The sequence below is a fragment of the Astyanax mexicanus genome, chromosome 4 (assembly GCF_023375975.1).
Source record: "Astyanax mexicanus isolate ESR-SI-001 chromosome 4, AstMex3_surface, whole genome shotgun sequence".
NCBI classification, from domain to species: domain Eukaryota; kingdom Metazoa; phylum Chordata; class Actinopteri; order Characiformes; family Acestrorhamphidae; genus Astyanax; species Astyanax mexicanus.
The window spans coordinates 31,302,176-31,325,809 of NC_064411.1; the positions used below are offsets into that span (position 1 = coordinate 31,302,176).

General features: G+C 40.8%; 1 protein-coding gene across 1 annotated transcript in view; it reads left to right on the forward strand.

The window, feature by feature from the left end:
• The first annotated feature begins 298 nt into the window (after positions 1-298).
• The window catches only part of LOC103047815 (galanin receptor type 1), a 30,064-nt gene continuing 6,728 nt past the window's right edge, over positions 299-23,634 (forward strand). Inside the window, exons 1-2 of the mRNA XM_007231661.4 lie at positions 299-1,203; positions 4,860-4,925. Of these exons, the coding sequence (XP_007231723.1) occupies positions 574-1,203; positions 4,860-4,925 (696 nt within the window). The 5' untranslated portion in view covers positions 299-573. The remainder of the gene's footprint in view (positions 1,204-4,859; positions 4,926-23,634) is intronic.

Consider the following 23,634-nt stretch of genomic DNA (forward strand, 5'->3'; position numbering starts at 1 on the left):
GTTGGGGTCCCTCTCTCTCTTTGGTGGTGGTGATGCTAATGATAATGTTAAATGATGATTGTAATGGCAGTGATAATGTATATCGGGATGATGTTAATGGTAATGTGGATGATATGAATGATAAGGTGATAAGGATGACACACACACACACACACACACACCCACACATACACACACACACACACCCTCTCTTTCCCTCCCTCTCCCACCTCTGTGTTTGTGTGTGTGTGTATGTGCGCGCGCGCGTGTGCTGAGACTATAACTAGAGCGCGCGAGCCGATCGCGCGCGCAAACGGAGCCCTTCCATCGCCGCGGACGCACGAGGTCCACCTTTTTCTCCTTTTACCGCTCTTCTTCTTTCAGCATACATATACATATATACGTATACACTGATATATATATATATGCGTGTGCGCGCGACACCGGCGGCATGCTGATGGAAGAGACACGCGCAGAAGGAGCTCGTGCGTTTGGCCGCGCTGGCACGAGCAGATGAACGCGCTGAGCGGTGTTTTTCAGCGCGCGCTCTCGGTCAGCTGAAAGGGGGGCTGGGACCGCGCGAGGGGCTGAACCATGAACTCCTCGGACGGAAACGGCACCTCCGGTACTCAGCTCGCGCTGGAGATTGGAGCTGAGAACGTGATCACGCTGCTGGTGTTCGCGCTGATCTTCGCTCTGGGGGTGCTGGGCAATGCTGTGGTCATCACGGTGCTGGCCCGCAGCCGGCCCGGCAGGGCGCGCAGCACCACCAACATCTTCATCCTGAACCTGAGCGTGGCCGACCTGTCCTACCTGCTCTTCTGCGTGCCCTTTCAGGCCACCGTCTACGTGCTGCCCACCTGGGTGCTGGGCGCCTTCGCCTGCAAGTTCGTCCACTACTTCTTCACCGTCTCCATGCTGGTCAGCATCTTCACGCTGTCGGCCATGTCCGTGGACCGATATGTGGCCATCGTGCGTGCCCGCAGCTCCTCGTCTGTCCGCGTGGCACGCAATGCCCTGCTGGCTGTGGTGGCGATCTGGTTGCTGTCCCTCGCCATGGCGGCACCTGTCGCTTATCACCAGCGCATCATCGAGCGGGAGGACAATGCCACGTATTGCTGGGAGCTGTGGCCACAGGCGCACCACAGGAAGATCTACGTGGTGTGCACCTTCGTGTTCGGATATGTGCTGCCGCTGCTGCTCATTTCCTTCTGCTACGCCAGGGTGAGTGCAGCACCTGTGCTCACCTTTATGGACCTGTACATACCTATAGATACACTGATGCACACACCTGAACACACCTGTATGCACCTGTATGGACCTATAGATACACCTCTTGCAATACACATACACAGACTGTATGTAGGCTACTGACGCATTCACCTGAACACAACTACATGCACCTGCACACACCTGTATGCACCTGCACACACAACTCTGTATGTTATGCACACCTGGATGCATCTGCACACACCTGTACTGATCTGTAGACACACCTCTCGCAACAGACAAAAATAGACTATATGTAGGCTACTGATGCACACCTGGATGCACCTGTATGGACCTATAGATACAGATTGTATGTAGATTTCTGGCACACCTGAACAGACCTGAATGCACCTGCACACACCTGTACTGATCTGTAGACACACCTCTAACAATTAACATAAACTGTATGTAGGCTACTGATGCACACCTGGATGCACCTGCACACACCTGTACTGATCTATAGACAAGTGAATATGCAACACCTGTGTGTACCTGCACATATACAGTTGCAAGAAAAAGTATGTGAACCCTTTGAGATTACATGGTTTTCCTCATAAATTGGTCATTAAATGTGTTCTAATCTTCATATAAGTCACAACAATAGACAAAAACACAGTCTGCTTAAACTATGGTTTTATTGAACCCAACATGTTAACATTCACAGTTAGGGGGAAAAAGTATGTAAACCTTTGGGTTTAATAACTGGTTGACCCTCCTTTGGCAGCAATTTTCTTATATTCTTGGGATATTTCTTGAGGTCATGATACCACAGCATCTTTTGCTAGTATTGACCCACACACTTCACTGGGCAGAGAAGTAGAAAAGAGGGGGAGCGAACTCAGAGTATTTGGGATGGAGTTCGGGGCAGCTTCGCTGTAAAGCGTGAAGCCAAAGCCCCCCCTCACATGAAGAGAAACTTGAGAAGAGAATAAAATTAAAGAAGGAGGAAGACGGGGAGGAGGTGGGTGCGAGGTTTGTTCAATGAGCAGGTAGAGAGGAAGTGAAGGTTTAAATAGGGAAGGAAGTGGGAGGAGTGAGGGCGTGGTTCACTCCCAAAATTTAGTTATGATACATAACTCCACTAATTGGGTTGAGGTCAGGACTCTCCAAAAGGTGTATTTTCTTCTGTTGAAGCCATTCGGTTGTTGATTTTTGATTTACTTCTATGTTTTGGGTCATTGTCCTTTTGCATTATCCATCCTCTGTTGAGCTTCAGTTGGCAGACAGATGGTCTTAAGTTTTCCTGCAAAATGTCTTGGTAAACTTGGTAATTAATCCAGACCCTGAGGCAGCAAAGCAGACCCAGAGCATGAGCATGATTTTCTCCACACATAGTGTTGTGTTTTCCTTCCAAACGACTCAGTTTTGGTTTTATCTGTCCAGAATATATTTAACCAGTAGTGCTGTGGAACATCCAGGTGCTCTTTTGCAAACTTTAAACGAGCAGCAATGTTTTTTCTTGGACAGCAGTGGCTTCCTCTGTGGTATCCTCTCATGAACTCAATTCTTGTTTAATGTTTTCCTTATTGTAGATTTGTCTACAAAAATGTTAACATGTGTCATAGATTTTTTTAAGTCTTCAGCTGACACTCTAGGATTCGTCCTCACCTCATTGATCATTCTGTGCTGTGCTCTTACAGTCATCTTTACAGGACGACCACGCCTAGGGAGAGTAGCAACAGAGTGCTGAACTTTCTCCATTTGTAGACCTTCTGTCTTACCGTGGACACATGAACATCAAGACCTTTAGAGATACATTTGTAACCCTTTCCAGCTTCATGCAAGTCAACAATTCTTGAACGTAGGTATTTTGTGTGAGGCATGATTCACATCAAGCAATGCTTCTTAAGAACAGCAAAGTCAAAACTGATGTGTCTCAGTCTCATCTCATCACATCCTGGCTCCAATTAGTTCTTAGAAAGTCATTAGACTAGGGGTTCACATACTTTTTCCCCCTCACTGTCAATGTTAACATGATGTGTTCAATAAAATCATGCAAACATATCATTTTTTGTGTAGTATTAGTTTAAGCAGACAGTGTTTGTCTATTGTTGTTATTTAGATGAAGATCAGAACACATTTAGTGACCAATTCATGCAGAAATAAAAGTAATCCCAAAGGGTTCACATACTTTTTCTTGCAACTGTACCTGCATCAGTGGCGATTGCTCTAAGACTGCAAGAGAAGCTCAGCTTCCTCTAAAATGTAAAAAAAAAAAAAAGTAATTAAATATATACTGTTGTGTGTACATGTCACTGATTAAATATGCGCTACAACGCGCTGAACTTAGTTCAGAATCAGCTTCTTATCACTGGTAACGCCGCGGCTTTCCTCTCACTCATTCCCGCAGCTTCAAAGCGCTGCTTTAAACAGTGCACAGACTTCAATAGCGAAGCAAAGCGTGAGGCGAAACGAGACGAGTCATTGGATAAACACTGGGCTTTGTCCCGCCCATCGGACGCTCAGCGTCTCTGGGGGTCTATGGAGCAGTGGGCTGGCCTCGGCCGGCCCGGACTCTCAGCTTCTGCATGATGATTGGATGATCTGTCTGAGGCGGAGTCCCTTTTTGATTGACAGCGTAATGAGCGAATCAGCGATCTTTTAGTGTAAAAATCCATTTGATAGTCTTCCTTATGAAGAAAAATTTAAGAGTTAAACAGGAAGGCAGATCAACTGCTCAGATTAATTTGGTGTAAAAGGTGGGGAAAAGTATCAGGTATTTTCAGCTGTTCTGGTATGATAAAGTGAGCTGGCTGACTGGAAGTGCTGTAACAAATAAAATGTACTGATGGCCATTCTTCTTGATGAAACTATCTCAGGACACATATTAACAGTGGCCAGTAGTAAGTATTGTGTTATCATTAAAAATAATTTAAATAATTTAAATTAATAAAGGGATTATTTAAGGAAATTAAAACTGTCCAAAAAGGAAATAAATATACCTGCATTTTTTCCTTTACCAACTTTAAAGATTTTGCGTAATGTTTTTTTTACTGTTCATTTTATGTTTATTCATGTCACAGCGTCTTTTTTATGTAATTGTTCAATGTAAAGAATGGGTACCTTTTTGTTGTGTAGTGAAAACTTGAAAATAATGCCTTTTGTTTACAAAAAAAAAAATCTCAGGGAGAGTAGAATTTACGTATAAATAAAACTACATATGTTAAGATGCAGGCCAAAATTGAGCTTCCCCTCCTTGAAAGACCAGCATCCGCCACTGACCTGCATGTACCTGTACACACCTGCAAACACACCTGCAAACACACCTCTACTAATAATCAAATGCCTACATGAAGATGCACACACCTGCACACAGTGTATTTTGCAGCTACACTCAGCACATTAATGATTACTCTAAAGCAAAGTAGCCAGTGTTGCACAGCCGGTACAGGTTCACCCTTTACTGTACAGCTTATCAACCCCCTCTACCCCACCCCCTCTGTACAGCTACCACCAAGGAAACGCCTGCGACCTCATATTTTTGTTGTGAAGAATGGGAATGGGTGTTGCCAGATTGATAATGCTTTTACCATGTCTTTTACTGATTCCAATGAAGTTGACATGGTGTTAAAGCTCTGTCCAATTAAGAACTGTTGGTTTTCTGTTTGCAGGTTTTGAATCACCTGCGCAAAAAGCTCAAGAACATGTCCAAAAAATCGGAGGCTTCAAAAAGAAAGGTACGTCCCTGACTCCCCTCATACAGATGCAGTTTTGAGTGTGTTTGTCTTGTACAGCGGTTGTACATTCGCTGCTGAGAAAAAGAGCTCAAGCCCAGTTTTAGCTGGTTGCCAAATCCATAAGAACTTGACAGAGTCAGGGTTGTTAAAAAGCTGGTCATCCTAGTTAATCAGATCTTGACCAGCATAGTGTATGTTACTGTACCTCATAAAACTTTGTTACGATGTAAAGTAGTCAGTGTACAGCTTGTATAACTTTGATTGAACTCAAAGGAACTCAACGCACAGCCATTAATGCCTAAATTGCTGGCAACAAAAGTGAGTACACCCCTAAGTGAAAATGGCCCAATTGTGTTCAAAGTTTCTATATTGTGTATGCCCACCATTATTTTACTCTTCCACTCCTCCATGACGACATCATTGAGCTAGTGGATGTTAGAGACCTTGTGCTCCTTCACCGTCCATGTGAGGATGCCCCAGAGGTGCTCAATTTGGGTTAGGTCAAGAGACTGAGACTACGTTCACATTACCAGGCTGAAGTGTCACAAATCAGATTTTTTGCTCAATGTGTCTTAGATCTGATTTTTTCATGACTGTGTGAATGCGCCAAATCCGTTTTTTTCAAATCAGATTTTAGTCACTTAAATCGGATACATATCCAATCCATGGAAATGCAACATGAATCTGAAATCAGAATTCTTTTTGGTTTTAAGCATGCGCCACGTGCTTCTCTCATACACACACATCTCTTAATGCAGCTGTGCAGCTAAAGCTGCAAAAAACAGCAAAAGCAAACCACCTGGCCTTTTTTCACCTTTGTACTTTCAGACCAGCCGTTTATTCGCCACTTGTGCAAAATATTATATTTTCAAATATGATGTTTTTTTGTTGGTGGTGAAAAAGGAGACGTTTATACTTGTATCAGTGTGCACATGAGAGACGTTTCAGGGACAGATTCTATCATATTACACACATATACAGGTCACTTTCATTTTTTTATGTGAACCATCAAGATAGCCAAATCCAATCTAAGCAAAAAATCAGATTTGAACAATGTGGCTTGTAATGTGAACGTAGCCATACTTGGCCAGTCCATCAACTTTACCTTTACCTTCCTCAGCAAGGCAGTTGTCATTTTGGGGGTGTGTTTGGGGTCGTTATCATGTTGGAAAACTACTATGAGGTTCAGAGTTTAGAAATTCAGCTCCCCAGTGCTGCCAGCACTCAAACAGTCCCAGACCATGAAGCTCCCACCACCATGCTTGACTGTGAGCAAGAGACAGTAGTCTTGGTACTCCTCACCAGGAAGCCACCACACATGCTGGACACCATCTGAGCCAAACAAGTTTTTCTTTGTCTTGGTCAGACCAAAGGACATGGTTCCATTACATCATGCTCTTGGACTGCATGTCTTCAACAAACTTGTGCATTAGCTTCAGAAGAGGCTTTCTTCTTCTAGGACAGTGTCATGCAGATAGCGTTGAAGCAGTGTGTGGAATATCATATGGTCTGAGAACTTCAGGCTGACCTTCCACTCTGAAGCTCTGCAGCAATGCTGGCAGCACTCATACATCTATACGTCTGGACTCAAATTCTTTGTTCGGACCTGAAGAGGCCGGTTCTGAGTCGAACCCGTCTTGGGAAAATGGTGTATGACCTTGCCAATCTCAGTTTTAGGATGTTAGCAGACTTCTTATAGCCTTGGTCATCTTTGTGGAGAACAAAAATTCTGTTTTTTACATCCTCTGAAAGTGCCATGTTGAATATCCAGTGAACAGTATAAGAGAAATCTTCAGTGTTGTCCCATGAACATATAGAATAAAATCTTTACAAAAATGTGAGGGGTGTGCTCACTTTTGTGAGATACTGCATGTTTGTTAGATTTTGTTCATGCTTTCTCATGCTGGTCAACCAATTTGGTAATGCTAAATCATGTTTTTCAGCCAGCCTGGTGATGCTGGTCATGCTGGCTAACCAACTTGGTTAAGCTGGTTAACCAGCTGGTTGTGGTGGTCCCCAAGCTTGGTAATACTGGTCGACCAGTGTTGTCAGGTTCAAGAATTTAAGAACATACTCTATGCTTTGTTCAAAATCGAAGTTGTTCAACCAACTTTAACCCAATGCAACTATGCAATGGGTCCACCAGATCCAGCAGGACTCCCTATGTACCAAAAAAACGAAGACCCTATAAGGGTTAATTGACAGGAATCTATCAGTCTGCTCTTTACAACACATGTTTATCAAAGTGCATCATGGTTTAAACAAATTAGATTTCTGATCAGCTCAGTTGTCCCCAAGCTTGGTAATACTGGTCGACCAGTGTTGTCAGATTCAAGAACTCAAGAACGTACTCTGTGCTGGTCAAAATCAAAGCTGTTCAACCAGCTTCAACCCAGTGCAACCATTCAGTGGGTGCACAAGACCCAGCAGGACTCCCTATGTAACAAAAACAACTAAGACCCTATAAGGGCTAATTGACAGGAATCTATCAAAGACTGCTCTTCACAATACGTTTGTTAAAGTGCATCATGGTTTAAACAAAGGAGATTTCTGATCAGCTAAGTTTTAATTAGCTCAGTGGTCCTCAAGCTTGGTAATACTGGTCGACAAGTGTTGTCAGGTTCAAGATCTCAAGAACATACTCTGTGCTGGTCAAAATCAAAAATGGTCAACCGGTGTAACCAGTGTGATCAGTTGAAATCAGCAGGGTTGACCCTGGTGTAGCTGAAGTGCTGGTGCTACAGTCAGCAAAAGCACCTGCTTTCGTAAGAATAAGCGATGCTCATTTAATAACCATCACTGCTGAGCCTTGGTTCTGGCTACAGGGCTGTAGCCCGAGTCTGTTTTCATTAGCCCCAGGTCTTCTCTGATTCCAAAATTCACATTATTACTCAAACCATAGGAGACACATCACCTCAGACAAATGAGATAATAGTATTAGACGTTCTCATTATTCATCGAGAAAAAGATTCAATATTACATCTGTAAGTTTTAGGACTAGTGGTGATTGAGGTCAGTCACTCAGTTTATGGTTCACGTCACTCACTCTACTTACTCAGCCCTATATACGATTTAAATCTCACTCCATTTTTACATTGAACAATTTTGCATCCCCCCCGTTCCCACCTTCTCTTTTCCTCATCTTTCTTTCTCTTCTTAAAGAGAGATTCAGACACATACACCCAACTTTAAGCAGCATGGTGACTTGGCAGTGGTTAGCTTGTTCACCTACCAACCATTGCTGGGGTCCTGGGTTCAAGTCCCTATCTGGGTGAAGCTCCGTGTTTTTCCTGTGCCTTCAGGTGGAGGGTCGTTTCCTAGAGATTCTCACACATTTCACCCTCTGTCTTACGGAAACCAATTCACAGTCACACAGATTGTGCACAAATGGAGAAAATGAGTGGGGCTAAAATGCTGTAGGCTGAATGGGCAGAATCAATTTGATCTATACTTAATGAATGGGCTAATCTTTAATATACTGTAGGCTGAATGGGTAAGTTAAATGACCCTCACAGTAAGATTTGATATGATTCGCAGGGCTCTAAGTGGTCCAGTGGGCTAAGAAGCTGCTACTATGATCAGGAGATTGCATTCAAATCCTGGTCATTCAGCTTGCCATCAGCTGCTGAAGCTCTGAGGGAGCACAATTGGCCTTGCTCTCTCTCTGGGTAGTAGATGGGTTGACATGAATCTAGTTTTGAGTTCAAAAACTGAGCCCTGTGTCTCGGCACAGTCTGGGCACGCCCGAAACAGCCATTAGCAACTTCTTCTGGGAATTTTAAGTTTTAAAAAGTTTATGGCACAGCTTCCATCCAGCCAGAAATAATAAAAAAGGTTACTCAGCACTAAACTGACATGCATGTAAACTGAAAGACAGACAGATGGACGGAAGTGATGTTTTATTCATGTGGAAACGATGCTCACGGAGCGCCGCCTGCCTCTTTCACTCTCCTGATAAGACTGAAAGCCTCGGCTGAGAGTCGTGGAGATGTACACCTGTCCTGCCGGAATCTTCTGCAGGTTAGGGCAGGGCAGTTAGTGTCACTGTAGCCCACTGACCCCGGCGGGCATGTTACCAGCCCCCTCTGAGAAAACATAAGCTGCACAAAAATGATCCTTCACCTTCAGCTCTTTCTGAAGCTTAACGGTGCGTCGGCCATGCAAATTAAAAGTTAAAACATTAGAAATCTTCATGGAACACAGAAACCAGCACTGAATAAAAAGCAAGAGTATAGCTCCTTAAATCCTTCTGCTGTAGGCTGAATGGGTGTGAATAGACTGCTGTAGGCTAAATGGGTGTGGCTAGACTGCTGTAGGCTGAATGGGTGTGGCTAGACTGCTGTAGGCTAAATGGGTGTGGCTAGACTGCTGTAGGCTGAATGGGTGTGAATAGACTGCTGTAGGCTAAATGGGTGTGGCTAGACTGCTGTAGGCTGAATGGGTGTGGCTAGACTGCTGTAGGCTGAATGGGTGTGGCTAAACTGCTGTATGGGTAGGGCTAGACTGCTGTAGGCTGTTTGGGTGTGGCTAAATTGCAGTGTGGGTTTGGCTAGACTGCTGTAGGCTGAATGGGAGAGGCTGGACTGCAGATACATACTAAATCAGTTCATTAGTTCATGGGAAACTGAGAAGAGCAGAAAGAGTGTGATAAAGTTTTAAAGCATGCACACTCCCTCATTCCAAATATGAAAACTAAACAGCAAAATAAGCAGTTTTTTGATGCCTAGCCCCACCCATTTTACCTACAGCAGTTTAGCGTACCACGCACATTCAGCCTACAGCAGTCTAGATACACTAGTTTAGTCGTTTACATTAGGCATATATCAATGAAGCCCCACCCATTCAGTATGTATCAGTTTTCAGCTGCTCATTTAGTTTACAGAAGTTTAGCTCCACCCATTCAGTTTCAGCAAGTTAGCCCCGCTACTTACTACATCACCCATTTAGCCTACAAGAGGTTACCTATTGCATTATGGGCTGTTGTGTCTATTTGGCTTTAGGCTGAATGGGTGTGGCTAGACTGCTTTAAACTAAATGGACGAAGCAGCCCATACTGCAGTAGGTAAACTGCTAGACGGCTAGACTTCTGTAAACTATATGGTTGTTGCAGCCCATGCTGCAGTAGGTCAATTGCTGTAGGCTCAATGGATGTGGCAAAATTGCTGTATGGGTGGGGCCAGACTGCTGTACGCTAAATGGGTGGGGCAAGTCTACTTTAAACTAAATAGACACAGCAGCCCATAATGCAATAGGTAACATGTTGTAGGCTAAATGGGCAAGGATAAACTGTGGTTGCCTAAATGGGTGTGGCTAAACTGTTGACAGCTTAATGTATGTGGCTAAACTGCTGTAGGTTAAATGGGTTCGAATAAAGTGATAAAGTAAGTAGCGGGGCTAACTTGCTGTAAACAGAATGGGTGGAGCTACAGTATAAATTGATGTATACTGAATGGGCGGGGCTTCATTGATATATGCCTAATGTAAACGACTAAACAAGTGTATCTAAACTGCTGTAGGCTGAGTGGGTGTGGTAGGCTAAACTGCTGTAGGTTGGGGCAGAACTCATGACGACTGAATAGGCAGGGTTAAACTGCTCCAGACTGTAGCTAGACTGCTGTAGGTAAAATGGGCGTGGTACGCTAAACTGCTGTAGGTAAAATGGGTGGGGCTAGGCATCAAAAAACTGCTTAGTTTGCTGTTTAGTTTTCATATTTGGAAGGAGGGACTGTGCTTGCTTTAAAACTTTATCACACTCTTTCTGCTCTTCTCAGTTTCCCATGAACTGATCTATTTTGTGTCTGACCTTGTGTGTGTATATGTGTGTGTATATATATATATATTATATTTTATTATATTCTCACTCTCACTGCAGTCCACACTGTTTATTTGTTTTTATGTTTATTATTATACTGTCTTTGTTTTTATATATAATATTAAAGAGAAGATAAAATGAGAGTTTACTTTTCTGAGAAGCCCCTGTCCTTGGATACCTTGACTCTCAAGGCTGATCCTTGAATATTAGCAGCCCGATATGTGTGTGTATGTGTGGGGTGTGTGTGTGTGTTTATTTCCAAATATTGACAGATAATGATTAGGATAATCATTAGATTAATTAGATAAGGATTTTACTGTCAGCTTTTCAGAACTCTCACTGCGTCAGACACTTTGTGGAAACAGACTCCACTGGGAACGGTCAGTTTATATACAGTGGATTCAGCCAATATTCAGATTGCTTCACTTTTTTTTGCATTGTGCTGTATTGAGAACTTGATTCAAAATTAATCTATAATGTAGGGCAGGGGTGTCCAAACTTTTGTTGGGGGCCAGAAGGAGAAATATATTTGAAGTCATGGGCCACACTCTGTAATAAAACAAATAATGAAATATACCACTTTAAATAATACTTTTTTCCTGATTACTATCATTCACACACCATTTTACTTGACTTACTATCTTTATCTTAGACATTGTTGAGTAAACTAAGATTTTTCAAATTGATGTTTCATTTCATGATGTCTCTTAATATTAAACTCCTTAATTACGGCAACTTTTAGACTCGTTGGCCCGTTTTTCTGCGCTAGAAATGCGCACCCTCTCCGCTTTTAGACTCTTTGGCCCGTTTTTCTGAGCTAGAAATGCACACTCTCCGCTTTTAGACTCTTTGCCCCATTTTTCTGCGCTAGAAATGCGCACTCTCTCCGCTTTTAGACTCTTTGCCCCGTTTTTCTGTGCTAGAAATGCGCACCCTCTACGCTTTTAGACTCTTTGCCCCGTTTTCCTGCGCTAGAAATGCGCACCTTCTACGCTTTTACACTCTTTGCCAATTTTTTCTGCGCTGGAAAAGCGCACCCTCTACGCTTTTAGACTCTTTACCCCGTTTTTCTGCGCTAGACATGCGCACTCTCTCCCCTTTTAGACTCTTTCCCCGTTTTTCTGCGCTAGAAATGCGCACCCTCTACGCTTTTAGACTCTTTGCCCCGTTTTCTGACACCTAGCGTTCAAACTTTGAATCTCACATTATAAAAACTTGCTTAACAGCGGGCCAACTTTCATTATATTTCTGAAATACTTAGTTTGGACACCCCTGATGTAGGGGCACAGTATTTTCCTGCAAATTAAACAACAAAATGGATCCAGATAATGTAGTAAATGTACAATTATCATCAAAAAATATTTATTGAGCTTGAACACATACAGGAGTAGGGAGTAACAGATGCATAACACAGCATTCCAGACATCTCGGCATGGAGTTGTAATAATCTGATTAAATTGCACCCACGCCATGACACCAGGCTTCTGGATGTGGGACGCATGACAACAAAACGTTCATATTAGCCCTGATGAATGTGCCTTATAATAGCAAAGACACACTGAATCTAGCTGCATAGTATGCAGTTGATGGCTTCCCTATAGATCACTACAATAGGGACCTGGATGTCAAATGTCCAGCTAGCATTACAGTTTTAGTATTTTAATACTGACTTCTTTTCAAAGTTTAGAAACATTTGTTCGGGAGCTCCATTCTGATTTTTTAGCTTCACAAAATAGGTTTTTCATTTTTCTATAACATAATAGGTCTAAAATTAACCAGCTAATATGCTTTTTTGTTGCTGTGAATCTATTACATAGTTACAACAATTTTACAATCAATGTAAGACATCGGCTTGCACCCATAATGATTAAGTGATTACCAACCTCCTGCAACGTTATGCAGGAGAATCCTTTTCCTTTAATTATCCTTGTGATGGGACTAAAACTCATTAAGAGTCAATCTGTTTCTATACAGGGCTTGAAGTTTAAAAAACTGTGTGTGGATCTCTGCAACCACATTGTGGCAATATATAGATCCCCATATAGATCTTGGCAAGGATATAAAATAATATCTAATATTTGAGGCTTTCTAAAGCCAAAATAGCCTCAATAATTGGGAAATGGAAGCTTTTTTATATATAATTTTATTTCTATTTTTTCCCATTCTCTCCCCAATTTTGCACAGGCAATTACCCAATTCACTCATTAAGACTCCCCCTATCACTAGTGATGCCCCAACACACCAGGAGGGTGAAGACTAGCACATGTTCCTCTGATACATGTGAAGTCATCCACCGCTTCTTTTCTAACTGCTGCTGATGCAGCATTGCTGAGTAGCATCACAGCACACTTGGAAGAAAGTGCAGCGACTCGGTTCTGATACATCAGCTCACAGACGCCCTGTGCTGCAGACATCACCCTTTTGGTGATGTGGGGAGAGAGCTCCATCTACCCACCCGGAGGAAGCAAGTCTAATTTTGCTCCCTCTGATTGCAAAGCTGCATGAGCGGGGGTTTGAACCTGCGACCACTCGGCGCCCCAGGAAATCGAAGCTTAACTTGACATTTGGACCTTTCTTAAGTTGCCTTTCTGCTGTAAATCAAGAAGATAAGGTAAAGATCCCAATGGAGGAACCTGGGTTTGTACCTAAGTCTGGAAATAAGAGATTCTCCAAATTCTCACAAAGCACTTCAGCATCCGCTGACCAAACACAGCTCCCTGTCCTTTTACCAGTGGTGTGCAGTGAGGTCCTTCTAACCCTTCAGAGAAGGGATGACAACAGGTGCATGTAAATCATTACATAATAATTTATCAGGAAATATATATTATAGTTATTGTAAGCTATAAGCATATATTTTATAAATGAACTAAAATAAAAAACAGCAACTAATTCAAAGCAGTAGTCTGTGTCTTTCAGTTGCTACAGGACTCTTATCTGACTGACAGCGGTTTTAAACAATCAAAGCTTTTAAAAATGGCTTCTGCCCCCTTGTGTCTGCGTGACCCTTTTCCTGATTTCTTAAAGGGTGTAGTAATGAGTCTATTAGCAGAGTCGCAGGACAATATAACCAATCAGATTCATGATTTTCACTCCGGGGGCGGGGCCATGGCTGTGTAACCCCTACTCGGCGCTGTGCTGAAGGGGCTACGCGTTGCTTAGTGTAAAACGGAGCTCATACTGGATTAGTTCAATAGTTAGCTAACTATCATGGAATTGTCATGGAATTTAAAGGCTGTCCTTCAATTTGAAACTAATTCACAATAATAGGCCGTCTGACTGGTGTGTTTTTGTGTCTACTTAATGTTTTGGCTGCCCTGGCGTCTTGTAGGCATACAAATGAGTGATATTTGTTGGCCGGCTGTACTTGCAGGAAAATTAAGAATTGATTTTGTAGTTTGTAGCTGTATTTTTGGGCATTACGCTCATATAACTAAGTCAAGACAGAGAATATCTATTTCTAAAATCTATGTGTAGGTTGGCGGGTTGGGGGGGGGGGGTTGTTGCAGAAGGGGTAGCCACTATATTAACTGCACGCCACTGCCTTTTACTATGACAGAGTTAGTTGCTGTCATTCCCGGTTGCTTTCAAATCACACGCAGTCTGGTAAAAAATTCATGGTGCTATCAGACAGGAATAAAGTCACTGAGGCTATGTGGAAACAATAACTTTACCTCACATCCCTAGCAAAAACTAATCCCGACTGAAAAGGGCTAAAGTATGATAAGAAAAGATCCTCTGGTCGTTGGGCAGATCAGCTAACACTATATTTAGCAAAACGTAATACATATTACCTGGCGATGACCATTCTCACAGTGAAACGTGGTGGTGGTAGCATCATGCTATAAGTGTACTTCTCAGTGGCAAGTAATATAATGGCTAAGGTTAAAAGTAGCCACTACAGAAAATCACCTTTCAAGAGGATAAAGACCCAACGCATGCAGCCAAAACAACCCTGGAATAGCTTCCAGCAAGAATGTCCTTGAATGTCTCAGCCAATACCTCATCAAACATGTGTGTAGGGGTCTGAAGAGGACAGTTTACAGACACTTGCCATCTAGTCTAATTGTGCTTGAGATGATTTGCCAAGAAGAATGGGACAACCTTTGCAAATCCAGGAAGATGTGCAGAGGTAAATGCTGCCAACAAAGTCATGATTAAAAGTGTGAAAACTGAAAAAAAAAGAGACCACTTAAGTTTCTGAATCAGTTTCTCTGATTTTGCTATTTATAGGTATATATTTGGGTAAAATTAACATTGTTGTTTTACTCTATAAACTACGGACATCATTTCTCCCAAATTCCAAATAAAAATATTGTCATTTAGAGCATTTATTTGCAGAAAATGAGAAATGGCTGAAATAACAAAAAAGATGCAGAGCTTTCAGACCTCAAATAATGCAAAGAAAACAAGTTCATATTGATAACGTTTTAAGAGTGCAGAAATCAATATTTGGTGGAGTAACCCTGGTTTTTAATAACAGTTTTCAGGCATCTTGGCATGTTCTCCTCCACCAGTCTTACACACTGCTTTTGGATAACTTTAAGCCTTTACTCCTGGTGCAAAAATCAAGCAGTTCAGCTTGGTTTGATGGTTGTGATCATCCATCTTCCTCTTGGTTATATTCCAGAGGTTTTATTCATTTAGTCATTTGGTAAAAACAAAGAAACTCATAATTATTAGGTGTCACTCCACAGCAAAGGTAGCAAACCATATGATTCTAAACAGAACCTGGATTCCTCACTACAGACAATACGATCCCAGTCTGTAATAAAAAATTGTGGTTTCTGGCAGATGTGTGGTTTAGATGGCAGGTAATTCATTAAACTGACCTGGAGCTTACAGGGGTTGGACAATGAAACGGAAACACCTGGTTTTAGACCACAATAATTTATTGTCCCGACAGACAGTTCTGGTGGAAACAGGAGAGTTGAGGTGCACATTGAATTCTGCCGTGATTTGTTCAGCCGTGGTTTTATGTTTTTTGGATACAATCCGGGTTAGCACCCGAACATCCCTTTCAGACAGCTTCCTCTTACAGCGTCCACAGTTAATCCTGTTGGATGTGGTTCCATCTTCTTGGTGGTATGCTGACATTACCCTAGATACCGTGGCTCTTGATACATCACAAAGACTTGCTGTTTTGGTCACAGATGTGCCAGCAAGACGTGCACCAACAATTTGTCCTCTTTTAAACTCTGGTTTGTCACCCATAATGTTGTGTACATTGCAATATTTTGAGCAAAACTGTGCTCTTACTCTGCTAAATGAACCTTCACACTCTGCTCTTACTGGTGCAATGTGCAATTAATGAAAATTGGCCACCAGGCTGCTCCAATTTAGCCATAAAACCTAAAATGACAGGTATTCTGATTTCATTGTCCTACCCCTGTAGATCGCCCGCCAAAAATACAGCCTGTCCCGGCCAGAGCCCGTTCTGCCCAAACCCAACCTGCCCCACCCCATAAACTGATTTTGTAAGCCCGAGCTTAACTTAAACACAACATTTTTTAAGTAAGTAGCATGCTAAAACTGAGCTTTTTAAAAACATTTTCGGTGCTGTTTAAATGAGTGAAATCTGTTCAGAATGATGTTAATTAACATTGCAACACTGAAGAAGCGTAAACCTATTATTTAGAAACAATGTTTATTAAAAACAGATCTCCAGATCTACTCTAAAATAATTAACAATGCTTAAGGATATGAAACACTTTCTGAACAAACATTTTTTTTTTATTTTAAACATATAGCCTTAGTGCGAAACACATAAAACAACAATAAGGCTACACACTCCACACTCATTAAACCGAAATAGACCAAGAATAATAACATTTACAATGTCTTTGGTCTATTCTAAAATAATTAACAATGTTTAGGGATATAAAACACTTTCTGAACAAACACTTTTTTATTTTAAGCATATTGCCTAAGTGCAAAACACATGAAACAACAATAAGGCCATGCACGAACAAGCAGACCTGACGTGTACGCAGTGCACAGCTGTGTGATTATAATATTTTACCTTTTTTTGATTGTTTGAGTTGTTACTTTACTATATTGTGATTATCATGGCAAAGCTTTATATAAAATAAAAATAGCATTACAAAACACAGCTTGATGGGTCGGGTTCGGGCAGAGAATCTAAGCTCTTTACTGACCATCCCGATGCTCTAGGTCTAATGATGCGCTCCATCTCAAAGATATTGCAGAAAATGAAAAAACACCTTTTCAACCATCTCTTTCCAACACGTTAATCTGTTTGGGTGAATCATAACATGAGCTGCTTCTGTACTGTTCCATAGAACAGGGAACAAACACCAATATAAACACAGGGAGACATGACTCATTTATATCCTGGCTCAGGAACAGTTTGAGGGAGCATTTTGGGAACAGTTTGGTAAACAGGGTCAGGTTCAGTTTGAGAAACTGGCTGCAGTTTATTTATTTACAGTCCCAACTTTTCACGGGTAGATATTGTACATTAGCCTTTTAGCTCCAGTGCTCCTGAAAAATCTCATGGAAAATCTAAATTTCAGGTAAACTAAAACGCTGAAAGGTCAGAGAAGCAGCTGATAAGGACTGCAGGCAGTGTCTTCAGGCGGTGTTTGTCTTTGAGGCATTACCTGGATTGATTCTGCTGAAATGACACGAGCGCTGAGGCAGAGCCGAGCCGGAGTAGCCTCTTATCAGAGTAATGACGGCCCAGGGGAGCGCAGGGGAGCAAACGAATAAAATAAATAAATAAATAAATTAGATCAAACTCAGCTGATTACAGGCTGCCTGATCAGATGGGCATTACTTACTCCAGTCCTGCAGTGAGAGCAGAGCTGTCAGAGGCAGCTGTTCCCCCGAACGACTTCACAAACACAACTCTGGGTCAAAGTGCTTAGACACGGAGAACAGCTTCACAGCTCTACAAGTGTGCAATTTAAACTTTTTGTCATAAAATTCTGACAAAGTTTGAAATTTAACTGCCAAATGCACACACAAGGTACAAAGGTACAAGGTTTTTGCATGACAGCAATGGTATGAATAGAAGATTTCTTTGGGTTCTAATTGGATTTGTAAAGTTCAGATCAACAGAAAAAGGGTTATAAAATTCAGAACCATAATAATGGGGTTTTTTTAAGGTTATTTTTGGGCAACAATAAGGGGGTTATAAAGTTTGTGACCACAATAAGATAATTGTTTTTAAGATTTGGACCACAGCAAATTGTATTTGTAAAGTCTTAGGCTAAGTAAGAACAGTTAGAATGATTTAGGGCTACAGTAATATAGATTTTTTAATTAAGGTAGTTTTTTAAGTTATGATATACAGTAATCGGGGCTTGTGAGGCTTGGGATTGAATCAGCAGTTTTTTAAGCTTTAAGCCTGTCAGGAAATACCCAGGCAGGGAGACGAGGAGGCGGACACAAGTGCAGGTAGGGACGAAACGAATAATTTAATATATATAAATATATATATATATATATATATATATATATATATATATATATATATATATATATATATATATATATATATATATATATATAACAAAGATAAACAAATAACAAAGAACACGTAATAATAAAGTAAACTAAAACAAACGAGAGGAACTAGTGAACATAAACTAAACAAACAAGAAGTACTAAATATATATATATATATATATATATATATATATATATATATATATATATATATATATAAACAGGGAGTAAATAAACAAAGAAACAAACAAAGCTAAGAACATAAACAAGGAATAAACAAGAAACTAGAAACTACCAAAAATAACCAAGAAATAACCAAAACTAAACAGGGCAGGGATATATATACAAGGGAATAAACTAATAAACACAAAGCAGGGGTATCTACAAGGAGCCAAGGAAGACGGAAATAAACAAGAAACTAGAAACATGAACAAGTGATAAACATAGAAACTACGACGTGAAGAACAGAGGCTATGAAACACTGAGAAACTATGAAACACAGAGAGAGACGAAACAACAGGGGAAGGTGCAAAGACCGACGGAGACAAAGTGGCAGAGGAGGGCTATTTAAAGAAACAGGAAACACACTATAATTAGAAACACCTGGGGAAGGGGCGGAGCTACAAATGAGACACAGGTGGAAAAGTACTGAGACGGGAGACACAGGGGAGCACAGGTCACATGGGGAAGACACACAGAGACACGAGACGAGGCCAAGACGTGACAAAGCCAGGGCAAGGGAGTTTGTAAAGTTCTGGGCCACAGTAATAAGCTTTGTAAAATTCTGAGCCATGCTAAAGGGGGCTTCATAGTAAAGTTCTGGGACACAGCAATGGGCTTTGTAAAGTTCTGGGCCACAATATTGGGCTTTGTAAAGTTATGGGCTATTCCAGGGGGGGTTTGTAAATTTCTGAGCCAAGGCCTTTGTAGGTCTTTGTAGAGTTCTGGACCACAAAAAAGGGGATTTGTAAAGTTTTAGGCCACGCTAAGGGGATTTGTCAAGTTCTGGGCCACAGCATTGGGCTTTGTAAAGTTTTGGGGCAAAGTAAAAACTTAAAGTTATGGCAACAGTAATGAAGGGCTGTAAAGTTTTGGGGAAAAATAAAGAGGGCTACATATTACTGGACTGAGGTAAGAGAATTTTAAATGTTTTGTAAAGTTTGGGGCCACGCTAAGGGGGGTTTGTAAAGTTCTTGGCCACAGCATTGGACTTTGTAAAGTTTTGGGCCACGCTAAGTGGGTTTGTAAAGTTCTAGGTCACAGCAGTGGGGTTTGTAAAGTTCTGTGCCACAGCAGTGGGGTTTGTAAAGTTATGGGCCACCCTAATAGGGGTTTATAAAGTTGTGGGCCACAGCATTGGGGATTGCAAAGTTCTGGGACAAAGTACAAACTTTAAGTTATGGTCACAGTAAAGAGGGTTTTTAATGTTTTGGGGCAAAATAAAGAGGGCTACATATGACTGGGCTGAGGTAAGGGAATTTTTTTAATGATTTGTAAAGTTCTGGGCCACGCTAAGAGGGGTTTGTAAAGTTCTGGACCATGCTAAGAGGGGTTTGTAAAGTTCTGGGCCACAGCATTGGACTTTGTAAAGTTCTGGACCATGCTAAGCGGGATTTGTAAAGTTCTGGGCCACAGCATTGGACTTTGTAAAGTTCTGGACCATGCTAAGAGGGGTTTGTAAAGTTCTGGACCACGCTAATAGGGGTTTGTAAAGTTCTGGGCCACAGTATTGGACTTTGTAAAGTTCTGGACCACGCTAAGAGGGGTTTGTAAAGTTCTGGGCCACAGCATTGGACTTTGTAAAGTTCTGGACCATGCTAAGAGGGTTTTGTAAAGTTCTGGACCACAGCATTGGACTTTGTAAAGTTCTGGACCATGCTAAGAGGGGTTTGTAAAGTTCTGGGCCACATCATTGGACTTTGTAAAGTTCTGGACCATGCTAAGAGGGGTTTGTAAAGTTCTGGACCACAGCATTGGACTTTGTAAAGTTCTGGACCACGCTAAGAGGGGTTTGTAAAGTTCTGGACCACAGCATTGGACTTTGTAAAGTTCTGGACCATGCTAAGAGGGGTTTGTAAAGTTCTGGGCCACATCATTGGACTTTGTAAAGTTCTGGACCATGCTAAGAGGGGTTTGTAAAGTTCTCGGCCACAGCATTGGAGATTGCAAAGTTCTGGGACAAAGTACAGACTTAAAGTTATGGACACAGTAAGGGGGGTTGTAAAGTTTTGGGGCAAAACAAGGAAGGCTATATTTTACTGGACTGAAGTCTGTAAGGGGGTTTTGTAAAGTTCCGGGTCACAGTAAAGGGGGTTGATACGTTCTGGGTCTGAGTAAGGGAGTATTTTAAGGTCTTGAGGTTTTCTTAAAGATTTGGGCAACTGTTTAGATGCTTTTAAATTTTAGTCTACAGTAAAAGTGGAAAGTAAAGTTTTGTGCCACAGTAAAGAGGGCTACAAAGTTCTGGGATAAAGTAAGTGGATTTGTAAAGTTTCAGGAACAGGAAGAATGGTTTGGAAAGTTGCAGACAACAATAAGGAGGTATATAAGGTTTTGAAATCACAGGAACAAGGATTAAAAACTAAACCTGAAGTCTTCAAACAGCATAGGTCTGTGAAGCTGCAGCAGCGTGAAGTGCAGGGCCTGGTTTGCTGCGTGATTGACATTTTTCATCTTGAAGTTGGTAATCTTCAGAAGACTCTGAAGTTGAGTTATTAGCAGTAATGGGGCTTTTGAGTTGGCTTGAGTGCTTTAATCTTGTTCCGCCGCCTGTATTCCACAGCCCTTTTTCTAGAGAGATCTGTCCTCGCAGAACCTGATGTACTGTACAGTATGACGTCACAACATCAGCGTATTCATGTAGCCATCTGTTGCTGCTTCCAATATGGAAATGTGAATCTGTGGATCCTCATCTTCACTGTTGTGATGAAGAGGACAGAGACGGAAACATTGTGTATTACCCAAAACTATATTTAATCATTTAGCACCTGAGTTTACTACACATCCCAACATCCCGGTTCTGTCTTTGTTGATGTACATCACTGTGTTTTGTGTCAAAATAACACTGAAGAGACAAGCTTCAGGTATGCCAGTAGAGCCCAAAACTGCAAAATTCCCAACACAGTAATATCTCAAAAATGTTCATTAATCAGAACAGAAGCTTTTTTATTTTTTATTTGCCCCCCATCAGACTCCCTTGATGCAGTTCTAAGAAAGATCCACAACTTCTGCTATTATGGTTTAAACCTAAACTATATGCAGTACCAGTCAAACGTTTGGACACACCATAAATTCAGTGTTTTCTACATTATTTTAAAAGCAAAATGTTTATTTACTAAAGAAAAACAGTGTTAAACAAACTTTGAGCAAAGACCAACAGTGTTTTAAACAATTTAATGGCAAAGACCATCAAAAATATTATGATCAAACTGGCTCTCATCAGGAATGCTCCAGGAAAGGAAGAACAAGAGTTATCTCCTATTCTAGTTTTATATCTTATGTTCTAGTGTAAAGGAGTGTTTATCCAGGTGTTTTTGGACTAAAGTATCTTATTCTAGTGTATATGAGTGTTTATTGAGGTTTTGTATGGACTGATATCTAATATTCTAGTGTACTGGAGTGTCTTTTTAGGTTGTTTATGGACTGATATCTAATATTCTAGTGTACTGGAGTGTCTTTTGAGGTTGTTAATGGACTAATATCTAATATTCTAGTGTATAGGAGTGTCTTTTGAGGTTGTTTATGGACTAATATCGCTTTTTCTAGTGTATGAGTGTTTATTGAAGTTTTTTATCCACTAATATCTAATATACTAGTGTATAGGAGTGTTTATTGAGGAATATTGAGGTGTTTTATATACTGTCTTCTGTTCTAGTTTGTTGAAGTGTTTATTTGGGGTGTTTATGGACTAATATCTCATATTCTAGTGTATAGGAGTGTCTTTTGAGGTTGTTTATGGACTAATATCGATTTTTTTTTACTGTCTTCTGCTCTAGTTTGTTAAAGTATTTATTCAGGGTGTTTATGGGCTAGTATCACATATTGTAGTGTACAAGAGTGTTTTTTGACGTCATTTATGAACTAATATCTCATATTCTAGTCTATAGGACTGTTTTTTGAGGGTGTTTATTAACTAATCTCTCCTATTCTAGTGTATAGGTGTGTTTAGGGAAGTTGTTTATGGGCTATTATCTCATATTCTAGTGTATATGAGTGTTCAATAAGGTGTTTATGGGCTAATATCTCCTGTTCTACTTTATAGGACTGTTTGTTGAGGTTGTTCATGGACTAATATCTAATATTCTGGTTTATATGAGTGTTTATTGGGATGTTTATGAACTAATATCTCCTATTCTATTGTATAGGAGTTTTTTTTTTTAGTTTTCTTAAGCCATTTACTAATTTGAGCTCTCTATGTGTCTGGCTGAGCGCACTGAAGACTGCTCATCTCTTTAGTTAATTATGAGCACCATGCGCCTCCAGAACTGGAAGCTAATTAAAGCTCTAAAAACAAATTAGCGTGAAAACCAGACCAATCTACCAGCACTGATTTACAGCGGGCAAAGCACAAACATTTCCAAATAATTAAAACTGAGATCTAATCGATCATTTAATCAGACTAATTTAGGGAGTAGAACATACAATCTTTTTCTCAGCAGTAAATATCTCTGAACTGAATATCAATATAGAAAGGCAGTTTAGTTTGATTACATAAATGAGTTAATTCATTTAATCAGACTGAATAAGTGGAATCATTTATAATGATACAGCAGCATGCCAAAGTTTGGGCACCCCTGGCAAAAAATGTATCTTACTGTGAAAGCAAGTTGTTCAAATTTTCAAAATAACCAAAAAGAAAAAAGTCTGAAGCAATAACCTTGGGCACCGTGCATGGTTAGTACCTAGTAGCATGCCTAAATATTTCTGTAGCCAAACAAGGGTCTTTTTTTTTTTTTTGTCTTTTTTGAGGGATTTTCATCCATTCAGGGAAAAGTCTTTCTGGTCTGTGAGATTTCATTGGGCCATTGAGCTGCACCGAGTTGATTTAAACTCTTTTCCAGGGTTTATATAGCTCCATACTCTTTGGAGTTTAATCCATTAAACATTTAACGCTTTGCCAGAGTTTCTTTTTCAGCTTAGTAGTGATTGTTAAACTCCGTAGATTGTTAAGCTTACTCTAAAAAGAGTTCAAAATTAATACAAATAAATTAAAATTGATAGAAGGCGGAGAGATGCAGTTAGTTTTTACTGTATTTATGTTAAACAGAGAATATAAAACATTATCAGAGTGTGATTATATAATGACTCTGGCAGATCTGAAAACCTAACTAACTAAAAACTAACTAAACCTAACTAAAGGGAGAGAGCCAGAAGGTAACAAAGACACGGAGGCTCCCTTAAACACCGGCATCCACCCCCTCCACCGTC